Source organism: Pholcus phalangioides, unplaced genomic scaffold (assembly GCF_987345545.1).
Source record: "Pholcus phalangioides strain wild (caught in Gottingen) unplaced genomic scaffold, Ppha-v1.0 ptg000012l_1, whole genome shotgun sequence".
NCBI lineage: Eukaryota > Metazoa > Arthropoda > Arachnida > Araneae > Pholcidae > Pholcus > Pholcus phalangioides.
This window is the reverse complement of record NW_028301605.1, coordinates 11,712,226-11,730,748: the sequence shown is the minus strand read 5'-3', so window position 1 is coordinate 11,730,748 and position 18,523 is coordinate 11,712,226. Positions and strand designations below refer to the sequence as shown.

The 18,523-nt window shown below is 37.7% G+C and overlaps 1 protein-coding gene across 1 annotated transcript; it reads left to right on the top strand.

Moving 5' to 3' along the window:
* Positions 1-711: 711 nt before the first annotated feature.
* LOC149079583 (uncharacterized) lies at positions 712-17,450 on the top strand. The gene is made up of 3 exons (XM_089240193.1): positions 712-1,869; positions 10,435-10,621; positions 16,351-17,450. Exons 1-3 carry the CDS (start codon positions 1,129-1,131, stop codon positions 17,337-17,339), a joined length of 1,917 nt encoding a protein of 638 aa, XP_089096319.1. The 5' UTR covers positions 712-1,128; the 3' UTR covers positions 17,340-17,450.
* The last annotated feature ends 1,073 nt before the right edge of the window (positions 17,451-18,523 follow it).

Sequence of the window (18,523 nt, the reverse complement as noted above, 5' to 3'; positions counted from 1 at the left end):
ATTTCTTTAAGTAATGCTAAATTGATTTATTTTTCAATGACCATGAAATTTGTTTCCTCATTAATACCAAAATTATTACTCTCATTAATTTTGAAATTATTTCTCTCACTAGTTCTGAAATGTTTTCTAAGAGCAATTCTTCAATTATTTTTTCCGCCAAAATTCAATAACACATCTCTTCATCATGGTTCTTTTTTTTTCAGCATTTCCATGAATCCAGTAACCATGTAAGAAGCCTTTTTCATCTGCGGGCCACTGCAAAAAGCTTCGAGGACCACATTTGGCCAGCAGGCTGCATGATGAAGACTCTGTCCTAAGTTTACTGAATTATCAGTGCAATTCGCAGTCCCGCCCGAAAATACATCAGTTGTCCCTCTCGAAAATAAATTTCTGTCCGAAGCCCAGCATATAAAAAAAATTACATACGTTCAAGCTATAACACAAAAATTTCTCTAAAAAAATTCTCAAGATAACTAAAAAATTCCGATCCAGTCAATTCCCTGATATAACTTCTGGTTTTTCCTATCTCTCTCTCTTATATACATACTCTATTTTTTCTTTTCTTTTCTATTTTAGTTACCTGTCGACAAACATTTATCTCGTCGGCAGTGAGTTGAATCGCCGCCGGGTGGGTCACATGACGAACCAGTTATCACAGCCTCAAGGTGAGTTATACAAGACTCTCAAGAGAAGAGGGAGAGAGAGAGGCCTGTAAAAGATGGCGAGATTTAATAAGAAAAGAACAAGACAGAGATGTAAGGTCGTATGGCTCGAGGAGAGTAAGAGCAAATCAACCATCAACATCCAGCTGAAAGGGAATCCAACATCTTTCTGCAACAAGCGAACGAGTGAGAGGACATTGATTCTCTGAATATGGGCTAAAAGAAGTCATCGACGCGGAATTAACCACCGGCCGCTACTTGGATCGATGACAGCTCGGAGACAGTGGTGGTGGTGATGATCAGCATCGCGGCAGCTGAAACATCCGTCGGAATTCGTTTGAGTTCGGGGTGAGTGAATACCGGTTAATGATTGATGGTCTGTGTCCACGAAAGTGAAATTTGGCCTTCGAATGACATTCCAAGATGTGCATCGGGATAGACCTATAGTCGTGGTTATTGGATAACTATGATGAGCCCAGATCTGTTCAGCTGGTTGGGTACGGCAGCCGTCGCCCCTTTCGCGACCATCCTGTCCGCGTGGACTCTGATCGTTTTCAACAGCTACCGTCAGAAATGGAGGGCCGTGGACGTGTTCTTGTTTTCGGTGACTGCGTACGAGATGGCCTACTCGCTATTCGGTTTTTGTCTGGCTGTCCTCAGTATAATACGCCCGACTACGAGCGTACCGTGCGACGCCGTGGTTTTGGGACTGACGGCTGGTAGGACGTTCCACCTGGCCGCAGTGACGTCGTGGCTGCTGGATAGGGCCCTCATCTCCAGGAAACCGTATTGCCGTGCTTCCCATGGAAGTCAGATCAAGTACAACATGGTGGTACTGGGAGCCATCGCAGTGTTCGTTGGCCTGACTGCGGTTTTCGCGAGGTCTTCGGCGGAGTATCCGGATGCTTGTTCTGTCCATCCGTTGTCCTGGGACTTTAAATTCTCGGCGTTTCTGTCTTCGGTGTATGCGATGTTGATACTGACGGGACTGATATGTTGCGCGGTGTGGTTCTTTAGTCCGAATCTGCAGTATACTCGCAGTATGACGCCGCCGTCTTCGAGTTGGAAATCCGGGATAAGTTCCTGTTCGAGCAACAGCAGCGAGTTCTTGAAGCAGGAGAACGTGTGGGAGAACGTCCAGTGTGACTGGAGGACTGTGATGCTCGTTTGCTGGATTCCGTACTGTTTGAATCATGGACCTTACGTGGTAAGTAATGACAAGCATTTATTATAAATACTTCTCTTTTTGGGTACAGTTGTTTATTGAACGAACATCGCTTGATCATATGCACATGTCAAAATTATAAACATTGACATTCCTAATTGGAGATCGGATACTTGTATTGTTGATTGTACTGTCAATTTCAAGAAAAACAACAATTAGGTACGCACTGAATATTATTCTTCCAATTTTTATAGTTGACCTATATATGTATAAACTTGCTCACATATAATTTCCATGATACAGTATATATACATAAATATTCATTATAGTTTACTAATGAATCCGATAATTTATGAAACGACTCGATCGATTAGAGAAGCCTTAGTCGAACAATTTTCCAGTGCCCAGGAAAAATTTTATTGCTTTCAAAAATTTAAATATATATATACGATATGGAAAATTTGAAATTACGCGCAATACGAAACATACGAAAACGCTATTTTGCTTATATTTAATTTCAAAGTCTATTTTGAGTACAACATTGAAGAAGGCTATTTTGCGCACAGTATTGTCGAAGACTACTTTGAGAACAGCATTGCATTGAAACTATTTTGAGTATAGCTAAGCCGAAGACTATATTGTTACAACATTGCTAGGAAGCTGTCATGCATACAACAAAGTCGAAACCAACATTGCATACACATACAACATTGCTCGGAAGCTATTTTGCTTACTGCATTTTCGAAGAATACTTTACTTACAGCTTTGTCTAAACGGAGCAGGACGTTTGGACGTCATTTGGACGCAGCTCATTGGACGTGTGACACTTGGACTCGTGCCGTTCGGACGGCAGACTATCGCAGGATCATCGACAGACAGTTTTTCCTTTGCGGTCCAGAAGTTTTTTTAGCACTTCGTTGGTACAGTTCGAGTTTATAGCACCTTTATCTCAATGAGGAAGGCCCTTGGAAGTGTGTCCCTTTGCAGTCTTTAAGTAGATTATGAGTTTTGTCAGGAAGCAGAACTCATATAAGAGCCTTCCTATTATCGTAAGGAGCTGTTGGAACAGTGAAGTACCGTTGTTTCCTGATGTACACCTATGTGGAGTCTTTACCTATAGCGTTTTTGAAATGTTGCCATTACATATAGAAATTTACCCAGGGCCGTCATAAGAGCATAATGGTGCTCCCCGGGCCAAGTGATTTTTCTGACACTTCCAGCAAATGTACACGCATACTCTACAAATTTTTCAACAAGAACTCGTTTTTGTGAGGCCCCTGGGCTCATGCGTTAAAAGGGCACTGATTTTACCATTTAACATTGTCGAAAGTTTTAGCTAAATTTTAGCTAAAAAAAGCATAAAAATAATTAAAATTTAAAAGTACAAACAGAATAAAAATTCAAAAGAATAAAAAGGATAAAAATATAAAAGTATAAAAGAATAAAAAAATTGTATAAAAGCATAAAAAATTGTATAAAAACATGAAAGGAATAAGAAATTTAAAAGCATAAAAAGAATAAACGTTTAAAAGAATAAAATTGAAAAGAATAAAAATTAAGAAGCATGAAAATAGTAAACGTTTAAAAGAATAAAAATGTAAAAGCATGAAAAGAATAAACTAGAAAAGAATAAACGTTTAAAAGAATAAACGTTTAAAAGAATAAAAATTTAAAGGCATTAAATTGAAAAGAATAAAAATGTTAAAGCATAAAAAGAATAAACATTTAAAGAATAAACGTTTAAGAATAAAAATTTAAAAGTATAAAAAGAAGAAACGTTTAAAAGAATAAAAATTTAAAGGCATTAAATTGAAAAGAATAAAAATTTAAAGGCATTAAATTGAAAAGAATAAAAATTTAAAGGCATTAAATTGAAAAGAATAAAAATGTTAAAGCATAAAAAGAATAAACATTTAAAGAATAAACGTTTAAGAATAAAAATTTAAAAGTATAAAAAGAAGAAACGTTTAAAAGAATAAAAATTTAAAGGCATTAAATTGAAAAGAATAAAAATTTAAAGGCATTAAATTGAAAAGAATAAAAATTTAAAGGCATTAAATTGAAAAGAATAAAAATGTTAAAGCATAAAAAGAATAAACATTTAAAGAATAAACGTTTAAGAATAAAAATTTAAAAGTATAAAAAGAAGAAACGTTTAAAAGAATAAAAAGAATAAAAATTTAAAATCACAAAAGGAATAAAAATTTAAAATCATAAAAGGAATAAAAATTTGAAAGCATGAAAAAAAATATAAATTTCAAAGAATAAAATTGTAAGAGAATAAAAATTTAAAAGTATAAAAATAAAAGTTTAAATGTATAAAAAAAAATAAACTAACAAAATAGAATGAATAAATAAATATTTAACGGTATGAATATTATATTGAAACAGAAATCTCTCTGACGGAAGCAGCATGTCGGTCGAACGAGAGAAATCGAACAATTTACGATCCACGTATCATGTAACCCGTTAAATAACACACATTTCAGGCTTCAAAATTGTCACAAATAGCTCGGAGAGAGAGAAGGGAAGTGCCAAAACGTGTTGATGGTAATCATTAAAAAAAATATTCTATTTCGAATCACGTAATTTTTCTTTTGTAGGCTTTCTTTCTATTAGAAGCCACGACACATAGACCGGCGATCCCGTTAGGAATAGATCCTGGCGAAAAGAACGAGGCCAAATATTTAGGAAGTTATACCAGAAAAAGGATGTTCGAGCATTACGTTTGGAATTCGAAGCGCTTAATTTGAGATAAGTGAAAAAAAAAAAATTGCTCTGAAAAAGTAGTGACAAATAGAATGGCACCGAGTGTCTTCACTGCATCTTAATTAATTAGTGACGAGGACAAGGAACTAAGACGTGGCGAGAACCTGATTCCGGGTCGTTTAGAATCACTGAATGACAGGTATTTTCGGTATTGAATGGACCTGTGTTCATGTTGGGAATTGTTATGAACGTACATATGCATTAAATCAAAAATATTTATAAAATTTTAATGTTTGCCGACTATACAGCAGAAATTTAACTTATCGTGAACAAAGATTTCGACATTGCTGTACGCAAAATACTTTACGAATACGGTTGTACGAGAATAGCCTCCGGTAATGCTTTCAACATCAGAATAGCAGCATCAAAATATCTTTCGAACAACGTTGTACGCAAAATAACCTTCAAAAAAACGCTGTATCAAAACTAGCCTTCGACTACACTTTACTCAAAAATAACTTTCGAAAAATGTTTTACTCAAAATAGTTTTTGAACAGTGTTGTGCGCAAAATATGTTCTGAAATAATGTTTTACGCAAAATAGCTTTCGACAATGCTGTACTCAAAACAGCTACCGAACAACATTGTACGACGTAAAATAGACTTTGACAACGCTGTAGGTAAAATAGCAAATACGCAAAAAGCTTCCGAAAACTGTTTTAGGCCGGTATTACACTATAAAAGTTTGATAAAATCCCTTTTATAAAACTCAAAAAATTCAACCAATAAAGCTCATAGGTTACGTTCGAGCAAATGCCAGTTAATCTTATTGGCTGCATTTTTGCAAGTTTTATAAAAGGACTTTTACCAAACTTTTATAGTGTAGTGTAATACCGGCCTTACTCCAAATAGTTTCTGAGCAATATTATACGCAAAATACGTTCTGAAACAATGTTCTATGTAAAATATCTTTCGACAATGCTGTACTCAAAATAATTTTCAAACAATGTTGTACGTAAAATAGCCTGCAATAATGCTTTACGCAAAATAGCCATCAAGAATGCTGTATGTAAAATAACTTCGATCAACGTTGTACTCAAGACAGTTTCCGTATAATGATGTACGCGAAATATCTTCTGAGCAATGTTGAAAATTAAATAGCCATCGACAACTCTGTACGCGAAAATAGCTTCCGAAAAGTGTCGTTCGAAAAATAGCCTTCTACAATGCTATACGCAAAATAAGTTCGGAATAATGATAAAAACAGAAAAATTATATTTTAACAATGCTTCGGAATAAAATTGTTTTTTAACACTACACGTTGCACAATAACGCTACTTCAACAACGAGAGCGAACGATTCTGTTGTACTACACAGAAAAATATCCCTTTAAAAATTTCATAGGGAAAGACAACGTTTTTGAATATACTGTACCGTGCTGTGAAACTTCTTCAAATGCCGGAGCAAAAAAAATATCCGTTCAACAATGCTTCATGCTGAACAGTTTTTTGATAATAGTTTCTGCTGAACAATGTTTCAACAAAGCTTCATGCAGAGAAATGTCGTTTCTTTAATACTTCAAAAAATATCTTTCATTAGTAATAAATATTGTTTGACGTATGCATCGCAAACGTAAACCAATTATAAGTTTGCCATAATCACCGCATCATACAACGATAGCTTGAAAAACACAGTATGAATGAAATATTCATAAATATAATATTTTTTAGGGGTTTTTCTACGTCAGTCTTTTTAAAGCTGTACGTTACAAAATCGAAAATACTATGATGGCGTATAAACATCATGTTCGCAAAAAAATAAAATTATAGGGACACTCAAAATAATACTAAACCTGCTATTTTTAACCCCAAAACTACCAATATATTCGATTTAGGAAAAAACAACCATTATCCCTTGAGTTATTGGCATTTTAAATGCTCTATCAGCAGTTTTCAACTAAAAATATCAACAATTTCCATCAGCAACCGAATTGTTTTAGATATATATATATTTTTTGTTTATATATACAATACTCCCAAGCATAACTATTACATATTTACAGCATTCTTACAAACAATGTTTCATTTTCAAATATTTTTATAACAATAGTTTCGTAAACAATTTGTAAGAAAGTATATGTTTTATCAAGTAATACAAGCCCAACGATGATTCAAACAATGATCGAAGATAATAATAATTTCTAGCAATTGTTTATATAAATTCCGATGAAAACATTTTTATTACATTCCACATACACAATGTAATTCCTTCGCGCAAAAATGGGAGCTACTTTCTTAAACAAAAAAATTTTCCTTTGGATTTACGCAAGGTTCCAACCTTGCTCCTCTGAAAAAATAACAATAAATCCTACAATGTAATACAAACTTTTAAAAAGGTCATCTAGAAGACCTTGCAGGTTACAATACGACGTTGGTCAAGCGCCCTAACGCCCATCAAAAGAGATTGGGGAAGTAACACGCGTAGTAACTTTGTAACTTTCTTTGGTCCAACGATTCAAATGAATAGGGCGAAAGTAAAAACGGTTGTAGGGGTCGAGATGACCAATTGCGAAAAATTAAAGAAGAAGAAAAAAAAAACGACTATAAGATTGTAGACTATTATTATTATTAATAGAATGAGAAATGAATGGGGGAAAAACGATCCATGGCCGACAGATTGTCTTCCATTTTGATCTGGAGTTCTGCGTGACCGAACTAATTTTCACTTCGTGATAGGCTGGTAGCTGGATAACTTGTTCCTTTTTTGATTTCTACTGTCTAATAGAACCTCGAGGGCCCTTTCCCTGAGTCAGTGGAAAAACGGACAGCAGCAACAACAACAAGAATGTAATCGAGAAACAATCAGTTTTTACGGAAGGCGTCGTTTGTTTGTTTGTTCGAATTTAATTGGTTCCTTCCGCTTGCTTTGGCTTCTCTTTCTTGTTCCATTTCAATTACTTCTCTCTCTTTCCCAATCGATGGGCAGTCATCACAGCATCCGTGTTGTGTGTGAGCACCTGAGATGGTTGTTGTTGTTTTCTGCCTCGAAGTACGAGACACAATAAGAAGAAGAGAAATCACCACCTTTTGTTTTGTTATGCTGCCGAGAGCACCAAAAAAAGGTCGTTCACTCAATATCGGATCCATCTATAGACTGACTACTTATACTAATCGAGGTTCCTACCTTGCACAGTAGCCTATCCTCGTGTGCTTAACCTTTACTTATTACGCTGTTCGAGACAGGTCTTGAGGAAGGTGAATGGCTTGATTTACATTGAATGAGAAATATTAATGGATCTTTTCTCATGAATATATTTTGAATTTGTTAAATTCATGAATGTGAATGTTTGCTGCACAAAATTGACGGAGGAACAGTTACAAGGAAATTATCAAAATAATTCGTCATTATTTATCCGTTAAGACTATAGAAAAGGTCTACGACCTTTTTTAAGTCGTGAGCACCGTTTATGCTAAGCGACAGAAGCTAAGCACCCATCTGGCATACACTTGAACTAAAATCACGATACGAATTCTTGAATTCAACTACACTGGGATTTGGGATGGTTTGATTGGAGTGCCGATCACAATCTGGCATATTAGACAGATGCATCGAGCACTTTTTTATGCTTCATTAAGTACCAGACGTCCTGTATACAGGGATTTGCCCGGTATTTTTAAGAAATCTTCGTGCCCAGAAAAAGTTTTATTGGATTCAAAAATTTAATTACACATGCGATACGAAACATACATGAACACTATTTTACGTAAATGTTCGTTAGGTATTTTGTGTACAGTGTTATCGAAGGTTATATTGCGTACACAAAATTTTCGGAAGCTATCTTACGAAGGCTATTTCGCGTAGAACATTGTCCGAACTCTATTTTATGTACAGCGTTGTCGAAAGCTCTTTGCATACAAAGTGTTCGGGAGATATTTTGCTTACAGCATTTTTCGGAAACTATTTGGCGTAAAGCACTATTAGGAGCTGTTTTGCATATTATTGTCGATATCTATTTTGAGTATTTTGCTTACAACATTATTGAGGATTACATTGAGCACTGCATTGTTCTTATGCTATTCTGCGTACAGCAGTGATTCACAAACTTTGTCACCCGCGGCTCCCTCCTTGTCTAATTCTTGTTTTATCCCGGCTCCCCAAAAGAAATTATTAGATATTTTTACTTATAAAAGAACTACTTCAAAGCATGAATAGGCACATAAATGAATATGTCCAGCTCGCCGCGGCGCCTCTGACAAAGGTTGGTGACGCCCCTAACAAACAGTGAAGCACAATTCGAGAAACACTAGCGTACAAGCATTGTACACAAAAGCTGCTTTGCGAAAAGCATTGTCGAGGGCTATTTTGCATATTGCATTGCAGAAGGTTATTTTGCGTACAATATGGTTTGGGAGCTATTTTGCGTATAACATTCCCGAATGCTATTTTAACCACTCGTATTTATTTTAGGCTTTCAACACTGTAAATGATCCTTCTTATGGGTCTGAAACTTGTAAATTCGGTACACAGCGGGATACATTGCACTGACATCAGTAGAAAGTCTTCATTTACAACCAAAATTGTTTTCTCGCATATGACACCGTGGTGCACGAAAATTAAATCTTCAGTTGTCTTTCAAAATTTTTTGTTGAAAATCGGGTGCCATACTTGGTACCACGGCTGTCATTCTATGGTTAGCCAAGTTGACTTTTTCAAGATTCGAGATAGTTGCCGGCGATATAGGACCAACGTTTTTATAGGAAAAAAAATCGGAACGGCAAAAATTACATAAAAATACAAGAATTTTCTTAAAATACGGGTCATTTCAATGCACACTTTATTGACGCATATTACAAATGCAATTTTCTGTAGTTTATCTATTTTCTATTGTCAGTTATTTCCGTAGTTATTCCATGTACTATCTTGCCAAACTTTCGCCAAGGCCATTTCAAAACATTCATCCTACGTTTAATAATACGCAATATAACAATTCATACTTACGAAGAAGTTTAAGAAATGAAACGTGTTCGTAAGTCGGGAAATAATCGTACACGAAAAAAAAAATATAGAAATGAATTAAATTGCATTTTCCTTCACTTCAAACCACACAAACTCGCTTTCGAAGCGGAAAAATAGAAATAAAATAATTCAATCTAATTCCTTATTCACCAGTAATTACATGAACAGTCATTGGATGAATGATGACTTCCAGTCATCCATCATAAAAAATAAATAAATACAATTATAAAAAATTGCCGGTAATTTTATTTAGACCTTATTATATAAAAAACACAATTCAATTCCACTTGGGGAAAAAAAAAATATTTATTATAAACAGCGATGATTATAGTAATCACACCGTAAGGCGCATTCCTAACCCAAAGAATATTTATATAAAATTGACAAAAATTAAAAAAATAAACATATAAAACATTTTGATTATAAGAAATGATTCAATGATGACGATGACTGAAATTATAGTCTTTTTTTTTTTCGGGTTCCTTATAATGAAGAGCGTTAACCTCTTGTCAAAAGGGTGAGCGTTTCCATAATAATATTTATCTTTTTTGAATTTTAAATTAAATTAAATGCCAAAATTATTATTCGGAAAATTCCTGTACTTATTTGCATATATTTAACTTTTTTTTTTTTTTCAATGTGTTATCGAATCTCTCCAAACGGTAATGATAGGTTCTTGTTTTTCTGAAGGGTCCTTGACCCCAGTCAGGCCGGTACCTCATCAATCACCGGATTTCTTTTTTACCTTGTAGAATCATTTTTCAGGTTCTAACATTAAGCTAATACTTAATTTTACAGTTCCATTAAGTTTCTTTGAAGAGGACTATGAAGTAAATCTGTTGTTTAATAGCATTGCGCTACTTTTTCCTGTTTTTTTTTTTAGGTGATGAGCTTCATGGGGATCTTACATCCTGATTTCTGGACTTCTTGGGTCGATAATGCTACCGTCTGGATGGGTCTCGCCCAGGGGTTCTTGGTCCCGCTGGCACTCATGACCGTGGATGTACCGTATCGTCGGGCGATGAAGGCTATTCTGAGGCGCCCTGGGAAGTTCTACAGTGACCTGGCTGGTAAGTAGGGGGAAAAATAAATAATGGATAGGGATGTGCCGGAAGCCAAAATGGGTATTGGGAAGCGACAGATATTCTCAGAGAAGGACAAGAGGTGGAGCAGGAATTCAGAAAGGGGCCAAGTACAAATTCAGAAGGAGACAAGAGGGGGGATTCTGAAATTGGGAATGAAGAGGAAGGGAGACAGAAATTCCGTAAGGGGGCAATGGGGGGGGGGAGGGTGTAAATTCAGAAAGGGATAAGATGGAGAACAGAAATTCAGAAAAGTGTAGAAAGTGTAGCAAGAGAGAAGGGCGTATAGATTCAGAAAGGCTGCAAGAGGAAGGAGCAGAACATAATTAGGCGGAGATTGACTTGGAAGTCTGGGGGGGAGGGGCAAGGTCATTATTGCTGGGGGGGGCACGATGATGATGATGTCAATTCTTATATACATATATACATTAAATCAGTCGACTCCACATCGGACGCGGGGACTTACGTTTTGCTCCTGCTTTCTTTCCTACATTTTTTGAAGAATACTTTTCAGGAGTTTCCTAACTCCTCATCCTCGTTGTTGAAAAATGTATCTACCATTCCATATATATCAGCCGGAATTATTGTCACTAGATCATTTTCAACAATGTCCTCTTCATCCGTGATGTTCCCAGGTCCATCAGCAGGTGATTGGCACTTATAGAGGATATACGGGGTGATTATAAAAAAACTATCCCGACATATGGGCCCCTAACTATCATACCATTCACAGAAACTGAATGAAATTTTGGCATAAGGTATTTTGAGGTATGCGCTCAAGAATGATATGGAAAACAACAGTGTCACTCTAACAGTTACAGTGAGAAAATTTCGAAAATATCAGATGGCAACACCAAGTCTTTTGTATTGAAATGCGATTCCCATACTGAAAAACACTAAATAGCGTTGGAATGGCACCTGTAGCACGAAAATCCCCGGAGCTAGGCAAGGAAAAAGGACTTTGCCGTGCACCAGAGCATTAATGTTCGTTTCATTCGTCACACCGTTTCTTCGGCTGAGATCCCAGCCTGATTAGTCCTCCACAAGGTCATGTGGGAAATTTGTGAAACGCAATAAAATGCTTTATTTTATGCTGCTTCTCTGTCCTTATTGGTTGTCCTCACTTTTAGCCTATCTACCGCCGGTGATTTTCATGCTACAGTTGCCGTTCGAACGCTATTTAGGGTTTTTCACAATGGAGATCACATTCCAATACAAAAAACTTGGTGTTGCCATTTGATATTTTCGAAATTTTCTCACTGTAACTGTTAGAGTGACACTGTTGTTTTCCATATCATTCTTGAGCGCATACATCTAAATACCTTATGCCAGAATTTCATTCAGTTTCTGTGAATGGTATGATAGTTAGGGGCCCATATGTCGGGATAGTTTTTTTATAATCACCCTGTATCTATGTCCTCTAATTTGGAATCTGAAAGAGTTTCTAATATCCTACAGCTTCTTCTAATGTGAGATATCTTTTCAACATGGTTACACACAGCTAAACATAACAAGACCATCTCCAATTGCCGATCTCAGTTTAGACTGCGGTTTGCGAAAACATGCATTTCTAAGAATGCAAGAATAGAAAAGCACTCATCCAATATAAACAATCTACCCCAGAAAGCATACTCCTCTGTGTCTTACTACTCAGTATTCACTCCTATACACATGTCAAATGATGACAACACCCTGTGGTTCGAACGGGAAAATTAAAGTAGCACACTTCACATTAGATTCCTTAGAATCCCGCTCTCTTGAGAGGCCAATGTTCCATGCATTTGTGAACGCATGTAGCTTGTTTACGTGTAACAGCACAAAGAAACTAATTGATTTAATATGATATATTAAGTGATATAAAAACACATAAAATAATTTATTTAGTATTATTTAGTATTTATTAACTGTATTTAGGTTTTGGCAGCATCTATATAAAATTCCAATCTACATTGTTTTTCTTCGACAATAACGACATTACGTTCTTTTAAACTTCTTCAACAATTTTTCAATTTTGGTGTGTCAGTGTCTGTCTCGTGTCAGGTGCAGTTTGTACATTATCGTCTATGTTTATGTAATTCTCAACATCTGGGCCGTAACTAAGAATTTTGTGAGGGAAACACACACACACACAGCAACATGATTTTGCCACCACTAACACTGTAAAATTCGATGATTTTGTAATGGTGTTTTTGTTCCCACCTAAAATTTTCCGCCCTCTAAATTTTGTCGCCAGAGCAGTCACCCTCTTTGCCTCTCCTCAATTAATTCCTGCCCAACGCAGCCTTGCGATCACAGAATGCACACAGCTTGCATACTATTTTGTAAGTCTTGCATATATCATTTGTAAATTCAACTTTGCTGATTTCTCAAGTAGACAAGCCTGCTTTTCCGAAAACTTTTGTTACTGTCGTTACAGTTTGTTACTGTGTTAGCAACTGCTTTATTACACATGGCTTATCAAATCCACAGTATCAAGTACTGAAACGGTTTTTGCTAATGTAAGGAAGGATGTAGAACTCACATTTGCAAGCAAAAATTGTGTAAAAACTTCGGTGGAGCACTTTAACGTTTTGTGTGATCCTTCCGTCACCAAACACTCACATTATTTGCGAGAAATTTTCCGTTAATGGTACAACTTTTCCCTTCCGTTTCCGCGTTAGACAGGTTCCGTTTAATCCGAGTTTTTTAATGTTTATTTTGGCATTGAAATCACGGGACCAAGATTTTTTCCATTGAACACAGGTTTCCCCGCTTAATACAGGTTCCGTTAAAGACAGGTTTTACTGTATAAACAAATTACTTAAAAATACTTGGTGTTAGTTAAATTTGCACGCAAAACCACCCCTGCGGCGTTGATAGATTGCGGTAGTAATATTGTTATGATTTGGCCAAAAATTGTACTTGTGGTGACATCCCTCGATAGGAGTATGAAACATTATTTTAGTTCTTTTGCAGTCTAGTGGATGCCATTACTATCGCCTCACATTTGCTATTACTAGATGGAATGTACTCTATTGTTCGAGAACATTCTCGCTGTTAGATGGCTACTACTACTACTAAACCGTACATTTACCTCATCCATATTCTTCAGCGGAACTTCTAACGAATTGGTACCCGTTGGGATGTGCGTGTCCGTGTTGTGAACCTAACGTGAAACTTGTTATAGTGCCGCCATCTACCGCATATTTTTCGAACTATGAGTGAAGTGTAATGTTTTTGATGATTTTACCGTTGTTAGATGGCTGTAGCTTCTGCTGCAACAAATGGTGGTCCATGGAAGACTACGGTCCAGTTACTACGTATCCAGTATACGAAGATTACGGTCCAGTATTTCCCGGGGTCCTTGACTAAAAGGAGGGGGAGGCAGACACCATAATTTCTGGGGTTCCACGGTTGAAAGTGTTTGGGAACTGCTGATCCCGTTGGTTTTTTTTTTCTGTTACGTTAAAAAAGTTTCACTCACAGATGGTACTGTAAAACGAAAAAATTGACATAATTATAGTTTATGACACATTGCACCTTCGCAGTCCTACCCTCCTACTGCTGTATGCAGTTCGTGCTAGAACTAATGGGTGAAAGGGTTACTTATGGGGAAATATGGTAGCTTTATGTTAACGGACATTGTCATAAATATTAATTATGTAATGTTTGTGTAGTTTTATGTGTTAGTGGAGTGTTTTGTGGTACAGCGTCATCTGTGAGTGAAATTTTTAACTATTTTTGATTTATTAAGAAAAGAAAAAACACAATACTTTGAGCCATGATAAGTATTTTAGTGCCGAACGCACCTTTTTGTGTCGGTTGGTTGATTTTTTATCAGGTTTAAACTGTGTACGGGACATTTTGCTGACCGTGTATATTAAATGAATTGTGTTGAATATAATTTTGCTTACATTATAAATATAAATTGGCTGTTTATTGTCTTACAGTCATGTATTAATATTTAATAAATATGTCAAAATCCAGGTTCACAGACTTAGGTAAGAGTATCGGCTAAAGTTGGGATTCTCAAACATTTTCTCGTAGCCTATGTAGCACCTTACGAATGAAGTTTTAAATATCGCGCGTCATCTCTGTCTGATCTCAAAGTTCTTTGTTGGCACCTAAAATGATGTGACATAGTGATTGGGAATTATCGAAAGAGCTTCAGTTTTGAGTTGCAGATTTTCAGGGATCGAAATGGAACAATCTGTCTTCAGAAAGAACCACCCGATTTCAATTGCTATATATTTTCAAAATTAGACGTTCGATATCATACGGTAGGTCCCATGCTTAAAAGTTAAGCAACAAACTGATAATTCTCCATTGAAACGGTATGATGATCTGGACGGAAACTGGTGTTGGTGTTGCAATTTCCCGCATCGTCCTTAATGTCTTCACTGGAGGTTCGGAGACGGAAACGCACTACTGACACACTTGCACTGCACCAGATGCTCGCACCATTTATTTCTGTAGCGGGACGTGACGCAATGTTTGTGGACGATGATGCAAAAGTTTGCGATGTCGATCTGAAACGCTGACTCGTAGGGATTAGCCATCTATTTCTTTCGACTTGAACCAAATAGATTATATATTAGACATCCATGGAAAACATTTAACTGATCTCCATGACCCTTCCCAAAGCCTCGGTGAACTGCGAACAAGTCTTTCGCGTAAATGAGCCGATACCGCAAACGTCATTGATGATCTTATTATTGGTATGGATCGACGTTGTGGAGCCTGTGTACCGACCTTTTTGAAACTTGTTCTTTTCTACGCCAGTTCTCTTCTATTTTCTTTGTAATTTCACCAGAGAGGGCCTTTTGCTTTATCTTATTATCTATGTAAAGTCTAACAAAATAATTAAAAAATTTGCTTCTATAAGTATTTTTGATTCTCTTGCTTAACTTTTGAGCATAAGTGTAAGTAATACATGAATGCAAAGGAAAAAAAAGTTCAAGTTTTTAGAACATGAACAATCGATGACGTTAGTGTATCGTTTATGAAGCTCTTTCGGTGAAATGATGACTAGTTTTCAGAAAGCTATTTCGATTGCAGGATGTTAGTTGGTAATTACCCATGTTTCTCAACCTACTGTTTGGCGCGTGTTAAGGAAACAAATGGATTACACAAGCAATACAAATTACATAACCTACAAGAACTGAAGCCTAATCATAATCTAAAAACAATTGAAATTGTACACAGTAAGGTTTAAAGAAAATTCGACGACTGAGAAAATATTTTTCAGAATGGAGTCAGTGTGTGGAAAAGGCTATAGAATATAATTGGTGAGTGACGAAAGCTCTAGAATGGAATCAGTGAGGGGGAAAAGGTTCCAGAGTGGAATCGGTGACTGAAATGGAAGTATAGAAAGAGAGATAAGTGGGGTAAAAAAATACTATTCGATAAAGGGAATCGGTGAGTGAAAACGGTTTTAGGAAGAAAAATTGTATCAGAATGGAATTGGTAAGTAAAAAGCGATTATAGGAAGGAATTGAGATGAAACTTAGACAGATCGTAGACAGGAATCGGCGACCCCAAACGAAATGAATATACATTGAGCCGCTATGTGTCTTAAAACACGTCCGCGAATCCCGTAGCAACCTATTGCGCGCCCCCAATGACGATTTTCGAATAATACTGGTCTTAAAACTTTTTCAAAGTTCAGACATTTATAATATTCGTATAATTTAAGAAAATAAAAGTGATTAATTTTTCGATTTTATGCTTTCCTGCAGATGGAGGTGCATTCCAAAAGCAATTGCAAGACGCCAAACAGAGAATTTCACCAATTTTCATGTATCCGTCACCGAGATTCCTCCCGTTCCAAACCTCTCTGCTGCACATGCCGCATAAGCTCCGGTGGACGCCAACAAGCTTGCCGAGCCTCCAGTCCTTCGGCCAAGACGCCAGCAAGAGCCAATCCCCCGTCTCTTACGGTTCGACAGACCAGACGAAGGAATCCTACGAGGGGTATATGACTCCTTCAGCAGCGTACAGTCACGACACTTATTCGACTCTGGGGAGCAGTTGCTACACGATGCTCAGCTTCAAATCGCGGTCCCAGGATACGGCAACGCCGACGTCCGCCGAGCAGAACGAAGCGGACTGCGACCAATCGGACGGAGCTTCCATCACCACCAATGCGTTGGATGACTTTGAGTTCCTTGGCGGGAAGGTAAGCGAGGCCGTTCCAGCTCACATAAAGACCGTCTCCGGCGACCTGGTGGAAGGACACAAACGTGAACATTCTCCTGCACCTAAAAAAGATGTAAGTGACAAAAAAACGCGCAAGACAAACGGCGTGACTAAGATTTCAGGGACCAAGGAGGTCCCGATCAGAGGGAAAAAGTTGGCCCACAAGAACCTGCGAAGAAATCAAAGTCCTCCAATGGCCAACAACAACAACAAGACACGCGAGAGTGTGAACCAGAAATTCGTTAGTCATTTCCCCGATCGTCATGCGATTCCGAATCCTGCGCATATTTGTGCGTACGTCGTCGATGGCTTTTCCAGTAATACTTCAGCGACACCCGATGTCCCACCGAGCCAGATGTCTGCGGATTCTTTAGAGACACCGTGTGATAACAAAAACCATACTGTGATTGCTGGTTCGAGTCCGGAGTGCCGACCTCCTTCGTCTAGAAGCCCTGTGGAGAATGCCATCGGTTGCCGTTTTACGCAAAGACTCTGGAGGTCTGATGTCCTCTATTCTGAATACTTGTAGTAAATGTGTTGGACATTTCCTCATGGTCCCTAAGCAGCTCTTGCTAGTGAATCTCCTATAACAAAAAAAATGAACTGAATTTCAGAAATAAAATATCACTTTTTTGTTTCATTACATGTCCATTTCATTTATTTATGTTGATATTTCATTGCGATTATCATTAATTGTGGCAGGTCTTTAGGAACGTCTATGACAGAGGTTCCAGGAAACCCGCAGAATCGCGTACGACAAACGGCATAACGAAGATTTCGGGGATGAAGGAGGCTCCGATCCGAGAGAAGAAGTTTGGCCAAAAGAGAACCTGCGAGGAAATCAATGTCCTCCAGTGGCCAGGGCCGCAACTAGATGCTTGGTCACCCTGCAACTGCGCATTTTGGCGCCTCCTAGTGATGTTGAAGGAGTGGTTACAAAATAAAATTTGCACCCTCTCTGGTCCAGCACCCGAGGCACGAGACCCGCCTGCTCCCCCCTAGTTGCGGCCCTGCCACTGGCCAACAGCAATATGAGACAAGACATGATAAAATGTGAACTAGAAATTTGTTAGTCATTTCCCTGATCGTCACGTGGTTCCGAATCCTCAAACCGAGAACAACTCAGGTCCATCGCAATGGGCAATTTACTACCTAGTGAGTTGTGCCGGAAGGAGGGTATGTGTGTGCGCCTAATAGTCTCAGTGCCGTGTCTGATTTTTCAGCGCTGCCATCTACATTTCAGAAACGAAGTGAGTGTAGTGTAATGATTGAATATTTATACCGCTTGTAGGCCGGTTGCTCTCTGTGGCGAGACTTTTTAACATGGGGATCGGCTCGCATTCGCCCCTCAAAGTTTGGAACCAAAGTTTCCTGGCAGCGGTGGGATCGTTCTGGAATCAGCATCACTGCGGAATTTCCTGACCATGCTCAAAGCTGCCGCTGTGGTGGTCGAGTGGTTATAGTGCCGGACTCGTGATGCGAGGATCCGGGTTCGAACCCCACAGTGGTGGTCGGCTGAAGTTGGTTTTCTGTGGTTTCCAACTTCAAGGCGCAAATGCGAGCCGATCTCCCCGTTAAAAAGTCTCGCCACAGAGAGCAACAGTCCTACAACGGTAAATCATTCAACCATAACACTTCACTCATAGTTAGTAAAACTGGGGGCAGATGACAGCACTACACATAACAAGCATTAAACAGAAACAAACTTTACGT